Below are 13,975 nucleotides of genomic sequence, written 5' to 3'. Positions count from 1 at the left end.
ACAGAAAAATATAATGAAAGATAAATAATTCAGTGGCTGGAAAGAGACTAAACACTAGATCAAATAAACTACGTTTAAAATCTCTCACCGCATAAAGCTTGAGAACAAGAATAAAACTCTAGAAACGTTTACCTTCTTCCCCTTAAGAGACTAGGGAGAAGAGCAAAAACGATAACAACGTTACTCGCTTGAACGAAACGTTTATCCTCCTCTCTCTCCCTCCGTCTCTATCTCTCTCTCTCTCTCTCTTGACTTAGAACCTGAGAGATGAGCCCAATCATATATATCGTTAAAACATATTATTGTTAAAGGAAAAAAACTGAAAGATTTCCCAAATAAAAAGTTCCTTTAATAGAATTAAAACCATTAAGCTAAGAAAGAATGAACAAAACGCTAGAATCGGTTTACTCTTACTGCAACGTGACACCGTGAAAATTCTCTCTCTATCGTAACGATAGAGCGCAAGTTGAACGTTCTGAACGTCAACAACTGCAGAGACAAAACAAAACGTTAGTTCAACTTTGAAAACAGTACGAGACTATCAAAGAAATTCTTTCAAAAACATTAAAATAGCATAATATGTTAACAGGTAAAAACGAAATGACGGGCTCAATGTTAATTAACTTCGGTACCAAGAAAAGACCGCCTACTATTAGGAAAGGTCGAATATAAACAAATATAAAAATTAATTTTAATAAGTTTATAATAAAAGGAAGTTAATCGAAGAGGCCTATAAAAGGCGGAGAGATATAAAATAAATCTATAACTTTTGTTAAGCAAAATTAAGAAAGAGAGTCTATACTCTCTTAGACACCAACACTTCCGTCTAAGGGAAGGGTCGGCCATTTAAAAGTGAAAGAGAGTTCATACTCTCTTCGTCACCATAATTAATCAAATTAATTCCAAAAGCTAGCTAAGCTAATGATAAAACTTCCTGAATAGCGAAAGCTAAACTCTAGAGCAAATACATCACCAAATCGTGAGCAAAAACTCCAGAATCAACAGCGTATCCATGTAGGTCTAGCCGGAGGCACGACAGAGGAAAAATTGAGGTGGTGTTGACAAGAAGTACTGGAGTACCTGACCACAGATGGCGCTGTGGTGTTCACCCCCACCTGTATAGCGATCGCTGGCGTATCCCGTCCGTAGATTTCTGTCGGCAACAGAGTTGACAGCTACATGATTATCGGGTAAGATTAATATTGAAAAATCCCTGAAATAATCAGAAGTGTAAAGCATTAGCTTTGTACCACAACAAAAACACATGAAGAATATTATGATAGATATAATAAATAATACAAGAAAAGAAACTGAGAGAAAAGTTATTGCTTACACAGTAACATATTTAAATTATGAGAGAAGAGACTGCAAAAAAATATCTGACTATCTATCTGTAATAAAGACAGAAAGCTTAAGTACGAAATACATTTCCTTGACAAGTGTTAATAAAGTATAAGATTCTACTAACCAGTTTTTTGCATTCTGCTTGTTTAACATTTAATACTTCTGTCAAATTTGACACTTTGCTTCTCAACAATTTTATTTGAATCTTGGTTGACTGGTCAAGAAAGTCATCAAAAATAGCATCCTGCCCCTCATCAAGGTCGGCCAAATCTTCGTCATTTGCTTTCTCAGAGAATTCAACAGCCTCGCCCTTCTTATTTGGATGACATTCGGTTGTTTCAGTATTTCCAACAACTTCTGAGAGAGTATTTTCTTCTACGGTGGAAAGACTTTGTTTTTTATCGTCTTTATCTAAAATATCCAAAGTATTAACATGGTCATCTTTTCTTAAAATTTGCTCTGAGACTCTGTTTAATCCAATGCCACCAACTGCATGAGAATCATCACTTTCTCTTTGTCTTTGGCTACCACTACTTGAAGGGGAATTTATTCTGCTCGATCCATTATTCTCAGGTAAGTTGGTTTTGATAACCTGTAAAAAGAATAAAACTTATTATGAAAAGTGTAAGAGGACATATATATTTCGTTAACCAGTTTCAGACATATAAATACTTTACAATTCTGATGAGATAGTTTTAACCTGTTGAAACATTAAAATCAAATTTTCAAATAACAATATCTAAATATTTATTGATAAGACCACTTGATATTTAATTTGACAATAACTTCAACATAGAGTACAATGACACACATTTTCACTTAATCAGAGGAATTTACAGTTTAATTTTAGCCCTCCAACAGCATACTCATAGGAGGTAACAATACAAGAAAACATAACTTCATCATAAGGCCTGAATTTGGAGAGCAAAGTAAAAGATAAAAGCTGACACCAAGCCAAAGATGACAAATTCGAAGATAATTTGTATTTTTCCTAACCATACAAACCTTAGCTATTTACAAAGGGTTATTACTTTTAGCGTAGCTGAAATGGCGAGCCATTAGAATTTAACGAGGGTGTATTACCCCCGCGCTAGTTAGCGGGGGGGTAGGGGAGTGGTAGCTAGCTACCCCTCCTCCCCCTCACACACAGGTGAATACTCACTTTCACTTAGAGGTAGGACTTGTCTTGGGGGACAGGGCTGGCGGGCAAATATGTGTAAATAGCTAAGGTTTGTATGGTTAGGAAAAATACAAATTATCTTCGAATTTGTCATTTGTTCCGTAACCGAAATACAAACCACGCTATTTACAAAGGGTGACTTATCCCTTAGGAAGGGTGGAAAGTCCCCAGCCATACTGGCTTTGGCTTTACCCGGGGACTCAGAATCCGAGTGAGTCGCACTCGAGAAAAGGAGTCCCTGCACCTCACAAGTTCCTTGCACCGCAAGGAACCATGTGGCCTACGTAAGCTTGTGTGTGAAGGAAGAAGTGTGACCCGTCTTAGGCAGTTGACCTGGAGTTCCAGAAGGAACTCTGGGTTAAGACGTTCCCAATACCACCTCGTCAGGGTATGGGGGACGCGACAGTATTGACTCAATACTCGGAACACAAGGAAGCATGGTTTACCTGCAGAGGTTCGAGGTCAGCTATGCAGAGACCAGGATGCTGCTTCCCTGTAGAGGGGATGATGAAGAAAGAAGTAAGGGCCAGACATACTTCTTTCGTTCATGCAGACTAAAACCTGATAACAATGCCCTCAACCTTCTGCTACCTGTCCAAAAAGGAGCCTGAGGTTAGACCAGCTGTTGTGTAGCCACCACAGAGCGATAGAAAACGTATCGAGACTCCTGTGGGTCACGCCCTGCAGGAAGCGGGCTGCGAAGGTCATCAGACGCTTCCAGACTCCAGCTTGTAGCACCTGCGTCACAGAGTAGTATTACTCGAAGGCGAGGGACGTTGCGATGTATCCAACATCGTGCTGTAGGGCGACGTGACGGGGGAGGGTCTGAAGACAGGTCGAGATGAATGTCCTTGAGTCCGGGCTGAAGAGGTATACTGGTGACTCTCCCCCCATGTCCTCCTTGTGTTCCCAAATCGGCTGCAACTGAGGCCAAACTGCAGCTGTTCCCAGCGCTAACCTCTCGATTCCTGTACTGGCAAGAAAGAGAAGGTCTTGGGACATCAGACACAGAATGGAGACTCAAAATCTTGAATGAATCGGACCGAAGGGTCGGGACCCTCAGATTCTGAGTCTAGCCAACAACTCAGGAGCGAGCCTGAATGTTGCCTTCCCCTCTTCCTTAGAAAGGGGGGGAGTAGTAAGAGACCAAGAAGATTGCTTACACACTGGCCGTGGCCAGAGTGAGCAGAAGACCCAGGGCGGAATACAATCCGAGGCCTGTCGTAAAAGGGTCTTGAGAAGATCTCTTAAAGGACTAAAAGTCCGAGCCATGCTCCAAGTTGGAGGTCTTCCTCCGACTAGGGCAGGGACGATCGTAGCTTCGCATGAGCGAGGATAGATCCAGCGGGCAGGAAAAGGTTATTCCTTTAAGCCTGAAGGTCAGGGAAAGGCTGAGCGACAGGCTTCATTGCCAAGAGCGGAAAGGAGTTTCCTCCCGCCGAAAGGCAATAAGACCGTTATTGCTGGAGAAGAGGCCTCACGGGAAGAGGTATATCTCCCACGGCACCAACCACCTTAGACTCTTCACTTTGCCTGGGAGACCCCTGTGGATGACTATCGCAGATGACGCGACCTCCGTACCGCGACTGTAGCGGGTTGTCTCTTCTAGAGGAGGAAGCGTAGTGTCTCCAGGCATGAAGCCGAAGCGACGCCCCGGTTCGGGAGAGATGTCGCAGTGTGGTTGCTTGAGTAGTCTGCGCCGTGGGAGAAGCTCTCCCGGGAGTTCCGTCAGGGGAAGCAGAGGGTCCAGAAACCGTTCTGCACATAGTCCCAGTGGAGCTCTCCCATTGAAAGGTTGACAGACAACCTGGTTTTGTTGAGACCCATTGTCCGCAGACAAAAAGGAGGGAAGACGCAGGCGTCGAAGTTGTCCTACCATCACCGGAATGCATCTTGCCAGAGTCTCGGGGTCTGAGACTGGGGGGAAAACTAGCGGAAGCTTGAGGTTCCAAGCTGTCGCGATCAGGTCCCCCAGACCAGCACTTGCTGGTTACCCAAGGTCAAAGACCCCTAGGTACACTCTCTCTATGAGGCTCTGCTCGGATAGTCTGAGAGAAACATTCCCCTGCCTGGAATGAGAGAGCCGATGGTGGAATTGAGAGAATCTCAATCATCCCGATATCTCTACTGCAAGATGTGAAGGTGTGAAAATGCGTCCCCTGCTGGTTAGCATGAAGTCGACACGCAACGGGGCGACTTGGCAGGAGCGGTAGGATCTGAAGAGGGGCCAGACTAAGGCCCTTAAGCCTGCCTGAATGATGGAGAGGTATCCTTCAGGTCTTGACCATAGGCCTGGACCGGAACATGCCCCCCCCCTTTCCTTTGACGAGTCCGAGAACCGCATCAAGAATGTGGGGAAAGGACGAGAATATCCACTACCATCAAGAGGCTCCATAGGTCAACACCCATTGCAGGTTTAATAGTTCCGCTGGTCCCATAGGGCCAGGGAGTCCGGTTAAACATTGCCTGAAGCCACCGGAACTTGGATCGCCCCACATGGAACTTATCCTGAGGCGACCGTTCGGACTATAAACGGGTCAATGAGGAAAGAAGAACTAGGAAACGTTCCAAGGTAGGGCTGAAAACTCTGTTTGACTGAGAACAGGTACTGCGACTCTCCTCAGTCTTGCCACGGTGAACCGAAAGGAAGGCTCGGAGGATGTGGTAACAGAATCTGGCGTCCCCAGGTGGTCACCCATCCAAGTACCGACGTTGCTTAACCTCGCTGGACGGACGAGAAGCGGGGTTTCCAACGTGGTAAGGCGGTTGACTCAATATCATGGCCAGATACTCCAGATGTTGAGGCAGAGGAAGAGAAGGCTCCAAGCAAAATACCATGAGCCCACACTCATGGTCAGCATTCGGAAGCTTTTCCCGGCGCTGAAGAAGGTCGAAACCCGAGCCTACCGGAGTTGACCAGCCCTCCAAACAGCAGAGGAGGCGGAAGTCTGCACCTGAGCGGCCAAGAGGAAGGCAGGGAGAGTTCTCTGGGGAACCAAACCTGCTATGCCACGGCGGGATAGCCACACTGCATCGTAAGCAGGAATACTTGCAGTTTAGGCTGAATTCGACGAGCACCCTGGAAGATGGATGGAATGGAAACTGAAAGTACCCGTCCTTCCGATCCAGGGTTAAAGGAGTCCTGTCGCCTCGTTACCAGTCTGATCGATTCTGCTGGTCTACGCTGGCCGAAGTTTGTTCGACAAACTTGATCAGGGCTGAGAGGTCGACTATGGACATCCCCTCTCAGATCCTTCCTTACAAGAAAGGATCGACTGAGGGGGCCGGGGGTGAAGCCGTCGATGATCCTAAGGAAGACCTTCGCCTAAGGTATGGATCATTCTGCCCAACCGGGCAACTCTGCTGATGCTATGGCATAGAGGTTCAGAGACACTGAATTCGCTGACAGAGACGGCAGGCGCGATATCCTTGGCTACTCACAGAGATTGTGCGGGAATGGGCATCGGGAAGCTGTCATTCGGATGAGTAACCTTAAGCATCCTCCCAGCGAAAAAACCTGCAATCCTAGAGTTCGTGAACTCCTTTTAGGACTATGCCCCCCCGGGGGAGTCTCCCGTGCCATCTGTTCCTGACAGGAGGAAACTGCAATTGGACACCTTGTCCCAGTTGTCGTAGCCGATAACTTAGGCCGACGTGGTTGAAAGAAAAGGGAGCTGGAGCCCTGCAGAGTCTGGAAGAAAGCGCCTTGGAGGAGTGAAACCGGAAGTCGATTTACTCCGCACAGCAGATGTTTAAGTCTCTGTCCTTGGGCAAAGACAAAACTCTTCTCAAGGATGGAAGGGTGTCTGAGGTCGTTGACCTCCACAGATGAGACACCCGAAGGAAGCCTTCAGTCAGTGCGTCCAGATGGTACAACATCGAGCTTGTCCGCAAGTAGATACTTAACGACGAAAGGCCAAGGTGCCTGAGCTCGAGAGGAGGAAAGTACCCTTGATCTTCCTGTAGCTTCCTTGAACCAAACCTCGGGCCGTAACCGAGGAGGGAAAGAACCTGGTAAGCTCCCAGAGGAAGAGGTAAGCAGTCACCCCTTGTCCGATGGAGAAATCTTCAACGGAAAGCCCCCCCGCCAAAAAACCTTCCAGGGCGGGAGAAGGAGAGAGTACTCGTGCAGGAGAGGGGACCCTCGAGACCGACCTCTTGGGAACCAACTTCGCCCTGGGGGAAGTCACCACGAAGTCCACTCCTCTCTTTCTCTTCAGCGTAGGAGAGACAGCCGCTGGTTTGTTACCCTGGCCGGTGAGTGCTGGTTTCATAAACCTCATTAACGCCCGTGCCAGCGGATCAAACCATGTCTGCTGCTCCAAGGACACAGAGTCCGAAATCCTCGCTAAGGTGAAAGGGATCGGGCGATCCTTTGGAGAGGACACGACGGTTCCTGCCTGAAAGAAGGTGGGAAGAATGCTGTACTGACCTGTCTTCGTCCTGCACTACCAACCTGTGCTTGGATGGAGGTGATCCCGAGTGCCGCCTAGGAGCACGCGTCCCTGCTGCTACCACCCGCTGTGGAATTCGCCGCGAACTATGGTCGCGCGAGGGCGAACGGTCGCGCAAAGGCGAATGGTCGCGCGGGCGCACAGGCGAGTGGTCGCGCGGGCGCGCAGGCGAGCGGTCGCGCGGGCGCGCAGGCGAGCGATCGCGCGGGCGCGCAGGCGAGCGATCGCGCGGGCGCGCAGGCGAGCGATCGCGCGGGCGCGCAGGCGAGCGATCGCGCGGGCGCGCAGGCGAGCGATCGCGCGGGCGAATGGGCGTGACGGCGAGGGATCGTGCTGCCGCGTAGGTGAAGAAGATCGCTGGCGGTAAGCGATAGCGAGCAGCATGTGTAGGTGAATGATCGCGTGATAGGGTGCGATGGTGATCAGCATCCGCAAGAGGGCGAGCGTTCAGGGTTGTGCGATGAGGAGCAGCATGCGTAAGCGGGCAATCGTGCAGGGTTGTGCGATGGCGAGCAGCATGCGCAGGTGAATGATCGCGTGAAAGGGTGCGATGGTGATCAGCATCCGCAAGAGGGCGATCGTTCAGGGTTGTGCGATGAGGAGCAGCATGCGTAAGCGGGCAATCGTTCAGGGTTGTGCGATGGCGAGCAGCATGCGCAGGTGAATGATCGCGTGAAAGGGTGCGATGGTGATCAGCATCCGCAAGAGGGCGATCGTTCAGGGTTGTGCGATGAGGAGCAGCATGCGTGAGCGGGCAACCGTTCAGGGTTGTGCGATGGCGAGCAGCATGTGCAGGTGAATGATCGCGTGAAAGGGTGCGATGGTGATCAGCATCCGCAAGAGGGCGATCGTTCAGGGTTGTGCGATGAGGAGCAGCATGCGTAAGCGGGCAATCGTTCAGGGTTGTGCGATGGCGAGCAGCATGCGCAGGTGAATGATCGCGTGAAAGGGTGCGATGGTGATCAGCATCCGCAGTTGAGGGTCGCGCGATGGCGATCAGCATCCGCAGTTGAGGGTCGCGCGATGGCGATCAGCATCCGCAGTTGAGGGTCGCGCGATGGCGATCAGCATCCGCAGTTGAGGGTCGCGCGATGGCGATCAGCATCCGCAGTTGAGGGTCGCGCGATGGCGATCAGCATCCGCAGTTGAGGGTCGCGCGATGGCGATCAGCATCCGCAGTTGAGGGTCGCGCGATGGCGATCAGCATCTGCAGTTGAGGGTCGCGCGATGGCGATCAGCATCCGCAGTAGAGCTAGTAGCTGGCGAACCATGTTCCTTCAGAAGTGTTGGAGAACGTTGGCGTGCCAGCTGTAACACACGTGGGCGATCCGGAGATCGCTGGCGAGCTGATGATCGCTGACGAGCTGACGATCGCTGGCGAGCTGATGATCGCTGACGAGCTGATGATCGCTGACGAGCTGATGATCGCTGACGAGCAGAAGGCTACGCGTGGAAGCCTGCGCAAAGAAGAAGAGTCCTTGACCCCGACCTGAACCGAAGTTCTAGATCGCGAGGGCGAACGTGGGCGCACAGGGCACGTAACAGGAACCGCAGGGAAGATCATCTTGAAAGCGCTGACGAACAGGAGAGCGCTGACGAACAGAAGGGCGCGCAGGGAAACCCTGACACGCAAGGGAAGAACCCCCGTGGGGGCAACCCTTTGCCCCGAAGGGATCGTTGTCCGCCGGGAGACTGATGTCCGTCGGAAGACCGCTGTCCGTCGGGAAGACCGTTGTCCGTCGGGAAGACCGTTGCCCGTCGGAAGACGAGATTAGACTGCTGTTCATCTGCACCAAGACGGAAGATCGAGAAAAAAGAAGTTGTAGGCTGCAAACGGAGATTCAAAAAGGCGCCTCAAGCACCCTTATAGGGAGATGAGAGGCCCTTACGACGAGGCGGACGGAGGGCCTTACGGCGAGGGAGGCCAACAGCAACAGCAACAGAAGAAACCTCCGAAGAGGAGTCTCTATGAGTGTACTCTCTCGCGAACGAAAGAGAAACACTTCGTGGAAGAGACTGGTCAGCCAGTGACCTAAAAGGAGCAATCCTCCGAAGAGGAGCTCCTGCAGTTGCCCAGCCCCTTGAGCGAAACTGCAGGTGCGACCGCTCAGCACCAAGAGCATAGTCGCACGAAAAAAGGCAAGAGAAGAACCCCCCAAAAGGGGAAAAACTCAAGCCTGGACAGGAAAAACTTCCCTCGGAAGGAAAGTTATCCGCCCAAGGAGGCAAGCCTCCTGAGTGTTCTAAAATGAACTGGAGAGCTGTCCGTCGTCACGGGAGTACTACCAGTAGAAGGAGACACGCCCCTGACGAAAATACAAGGGGGGAGGCAGCAACAGCCGAATCCCCAGGACTCAACCAGACAGCTCACACCGTTGCTATATTACAGAAACGAACTAGATCGGTAACTGTAAAAAAATAAAACAAATAATATTAGTACACATTCATTCCCCCGGGAAGGCTCCGAAGAGGAATCCCGAGGAAAAGGAACAAGAATTACACAACAGGCACGTGCCCTCACAACCACTTACACTCGCGGAAGGAGAGCTGTAACCAAAACAGAATTATAACAATTATAATTATGTAACTATGTAATTATGTAATTTAAAAATGAATGAACACTAAAGAAAAAACGAAAACCCCGAAAGGAATCGTTCTACAAGCTGAAAAATTAACAACTACAATTAGATTCATAAACTAATTGAGACAAAATGTACGGCGTAGCAACCCCACCCACACGGGAAGGAAGCTACAAGGGCGTAGTAAAACATAGTAAAAGGGTGAACGACCTCAAGAGAGAGAGAGAGAGAGAGAAAGACCGAAGTCAAACTCGATCGCAACCCATAAAATTAGGCCGTGGTGGCCTAACTGCCGAGGCCTCCACGTAGATATCGTACACTACACACACACATCTGAAAAGGAAACTTACTTATTTCTATACTCAAATATATATACACACATGAAAACATGTTTATATATATATTGAGTAAAAGAAAAGTAAGCGATTAAGTAAAGACAAAACAGACAATGGCTGCCAAGCGAGGACCAAGACAGAGACGTCTGTCACAGTCCGAGCCAAAAGTGAAAGTGAGTATTCACCTGTGTGTGAGGGGGAGGAGGGGTAGCTAGCTACCACTCCCCTACCCCCCCGCTAACTAGCGCGGGGGTAATACACCCTCGTTAAATTCTAATGGCTCGCCATTTCAGCTACGCTAAAAGTAATAACCCTTTGTAAATAGCGTGGTTTGTATTTCGGTTACGGAACAAATATCTTTTAAGTGGTATTTATAAAGAACACTGAACAAATGCAATGAGATTATCTGTACAATAAAACTGTTCTTCACCTTATCACTGACTATTTTAACTGCAATGGATCCTTTTCTACATAAGTTACGCATCCTCTCGTCAAGTTCTCGGTCAAGTTGTAACAGGGCCTCATCTTCGGACAACATTTTGTTTCACTGACATCTGATAGTGCCTGTAAAGTAATATCCTGTAGTTATTTACACTATTAACAAATAATAAACTAATGTATTGAAAATAATCCCATAATTAGGAACAACATAAAAAAATCAAAAGTCTATAGGCTATACTGTAGTACAATAGCCACTATAACATTGTCAAGGAAATTTTTTATAGTAGAGTATCCACTATATCCTTGTCAAGAACATTTTTATTAGCAGTTTGTAAAGTACATTATCTACTCATTCCTTGTCAAAGATGACAAATTCGGAGATAATTTGTATTTTTCCTAACCATACAAACCTTAGCTATTTACATTGGGGTTTACTTTCGGCGTAGCTGAAATTGACGAGCCAATAGATTTTAACGAGGGTTAAACTACCCCCGCGCTAGTTAGCGGGGGTAGGGGAATGGGTAGCTTGCTACCCCTCCCCCCCACACACCGGTGATTTGCTTCACTTCACTTAGAGGTAGGACTTGACTTGGGGGACAGGGCTGGCGGGCACATATGTGTAAATAGCTAAGGTTTGTATGGTTAGGAAAAATACAAATTATCTCCGAATTTGTCATTTGTTCCGTAACCGAAATACAAACCACGCTATTTACATTGGGTGACTTACCCCTTAGGAAGGGTGGAAAGTCCCCAGCCTTACTGACTTTGGCTTTACCCGGGGACTCCGACTCCAAGTGAGTAGCACTCGAGAAAAGGAGTCCCTGCACCTCACAAGTTCCTCGCTTCCCGAGGAACGTGTGGCCTACATAAGTTGTGTGTGGAGGAAAGAGCGTGACTCGTCCTATGAAGTTGACCTTGAGACCTTTAGATAGGAATCCAGGATAGGACGTTCCCAATACCACCTCGTCAGGGTATGGGGGACGCGACAGTATTAAGCTTAATACTAGGAGCACAAGGAAACATGGTTTACCTGCAGCGGTTGAGGTCAGCTATGCGGAGACCAGGATGCTGCTTCCCCAAGAGAGGGGAGGATGAAGAAAAAAGTAAGGGCCAGACATACTCTTTCATTCACGCAGACTAAAACCGGGTAACAACGCCCTCAACCTACTGCTACTTGTCCATAAAGGAGCCTGAGGTTAGACCAGCTGTTGTGCAGCCACCACAGGGCCGATAGAAAAAGTATCGAGGCTCCTATGGGTCACGTCCTGCAGGTAGTGGGCTGTGAAGGTCGTCTGACGCTTCCAGACCCCAGCTTGAAGTACCTGCGTCACAGAGAAGTTTCTCTTGAAGGCCAGGGACGTAGCGGTGCCCCTGACGTCGTGTGCCCTAGGGCGACGTGACGGAGGAGGGTCCGGATTCAAGGCGTGATGGATAACACTTCGAATCCAAGCCGAGATGGTGTTCTTGGTGACCCTCCTCTTCGTCCTGCCTGCGCTAAGAAACAATGCTTGCACCTGAGGACGAATTGCAGTTGTTCTCTTCAAGTAACACCTCAGACTCCTCACTGGACATAATAGCAGCTGGTCTGGGTCGCTTGTTACAGAACGGAGACTCGCGACCCTGAAAGAGTCGAACCGTGGGTCTGGCACTCCAGGGTTCTGAGTCTTGGCAACAAACTCAGGGACGAACCTGAACGTTACCTCCCCCCATCCCCTTGAATGGGCGACGTCGTACGAGAGACCATAAAGTTCACTAACTTGTTTGGCAGAGGCCAAAGCGAGCAGGAAAGCCGTCTTCTAAGACAGGTGGCGATCAGAGGCCTGGCGTAATGGTTCGAAGGGAGGTCTCTTAAGAGCCCTGAGAACCCGAACCACGTTCCAAGGAGGAGGTCTCACTTCCGACTGAGGGCAGGTAAGCTCATAGCTACGTATGAGTAGAGAGAGTTCCAGCGAGGAAGAAATGTCCACTCCTTTCAGCCTAAAAGCAAAGCTTAAGGCTGAGCGATAGCCTTTCACCGCTGAGACCGAAAGGCGCATTTCCTCCCGCAAATAAACGAGAAACTCCGCTATTGCTGGAATAGTGGCATAGAGTGGAGAGATACCCCTCCCACGACACCAACCACAGAAGACTCTCCACTTCGCCTGGTAGACTCCCTCAGAGGACTTCCGCAGGTGCTGAGACATTCTCTCCGCAACCTGTTGCGAAAAGCCTCTCTCCGTGAGGAGACGCTGGACAGTCTCCAGGCGTGAAGCCGAAGCGAGGCTACGGCTTTGTGGAAGATGTTGCAATGTGGTTGTCTGAGTAGCTCGTGTCGTGGGGGAAGTTCTCTCGGGAGCTCCGTCAGGAGCTGCAGAAGGTCCGGGAACCATTCCGCGTGATGCCATAGCGGAGCTACCAGAGTCATCGGACAGTTGACCCATAGTCTGGTCCTGTTGAGCACCCTCCTCATCAGACAGAACGGTGGGAAGGCGTACACATCGATGTTGTCCCACCGTTGTTGGAAAGCATCTTGCCAGAGTGCCTTGGGGTCCGGGACTGGGGAGCAGTACAGGGGCAGTTTGGAATTCAAAGCTGTCGCGAACAGATCCACGGTCGGGGAACCCCACAAAGTCAGGACTTTGTTGGCTATCTGAGGATCCAAAGACCACTCGGTACTCACTATCTGCGAAGCCCTGCTCAGACTGTCGGCGAGCACATTCCTCTTGCCAGGAATGAAGCGAGCTGATAGTGTTATCGAGTGGACTTCGGTCCACCTCAGAATCTCTACTGCAAGATGGGATGGCTGCTGCGAAAAAGTACCTCCCTGCTTGTTGATATAAGCCACTACTGTGGTGTTGTCGCTCATCACCACCACGGAGTGACCCGCCAGGGTCCGTTGGAACTGTTGAAGAGCCAGGAAAACAGCCTTCATTTCTAGCAGGTTGATGTGCAGGTACTTTTCTGATTCTGACCAAAGGCCTGAGGTCCTCTGGTTCAGAATGTGCGCCCCCCACCCTTCTTTTGACGTGTCCGAAAACAGTGTCAATTCCGGGGGGAGGACGAGAAGATCGACTCCCTTTCGCAGGTTCTCGTCGACCAGCCACCACCGCAGGTCCGCCTGTTCCGAAGGTCCTATCGGGACCAGGAAGTCCGGGGAATCGGATCCTTGATTCCACCGGGACTTAAGCCGCCACTGCAGGGATCTCATCCTGAGGCGGCTGTTTGGAACCAGACGGGCCAGGGAGGACAGGTGACCTAAGAGACGCAACCACGATTGGGCAGGAAGCTCTTCTCGCCTGAGGAAGGGTTCCGCCACCCTCCTCAGCCTTGCTATCCTGTCGTCTGATGGAAAGGCTTTGTGGAGATTGGTGTCTAACAACATGCCTAGATAAACCAGTCGTTAGGACGGCTGAAGAGAGGACTTCTCGAGATTTACCACGATCCCCAGATCCTGGCAAAGTCCCAGAAGTCTGTCTCGGTGTCGAAGAAGGGTCGACTCCGAGTCTGCTAGGATCAGCCAGTCGTCCAGATAACGGAGAAGACGGATGCCCTTCCTGTGCACCCAAGACGAAATCAGGGTAAACACTCTGGTGAACACCTGAAGTGCTGTGGAGAGACCGAAGCACAGCACCTTGAACTGGTAGGTCTTGCTGTCTAGGCTGA

General features: G+C 49.7%; 2 protein-coding genes across 3 annotated transcripts in view; both read right to left on the bottom strand.

Moving 5' to 3' along the window:
- LOC137631020 (uncharacterized) overlaps positions 1-13,975 on the bottom strand; it is a 326,574-nt gene that overhangs the window by 166,465 nt on the left and 146,134 nt on the right. The gene's annotated exons all lie outside the window — the stretch shown is intronic.
- Positions 1-13,975, bottom strand: part of LOC137631019 (testis-expressed protein 9-like) — a 93,346-nt gene that overhangs the window by 67,551 nt on the left and 11,820 nt on the right. The window contains exons 2-3 of the mRNA XM_068362568.1: positions 10,323-10,456; positions 1,469-1,936 (exon numbers count right to left, since the gene is read on the bottom strand). Of these exons, the coding sequence (XP_068218669.1) occupies positions 1,469-1,936; positions 10,323-10,430 (576 nt within the window). The 5' untranslated portion in view covers positions 10,431-10,456. The remainder of the gene's footprint in view (positions 1-1,468; positions 1,937-10,322; positions 10,457-13,975) is intronic.

Source organism: Palaemon carinicauda, chromosome 39 (genome assembly GCF_036898095.1).
Source record: "Palaemon carinicauda isolate YSFRI2023 chromosome 39, ASM3689809v2, whole genome shotgun sequence".
In the NCBI taxonomy this organism is placed as follows: Eukaryota; Metazoa; Arthropoda; class Malacostraca; order Decapoda; family Palaemonidae; genus Palaemon; species Palaemon carinicauda.
The sequence above is the reverse complement of the archived record's forward strand: the minus strand, read 5'-3'. Positions and strand labels throughout refer to the sequence as shown.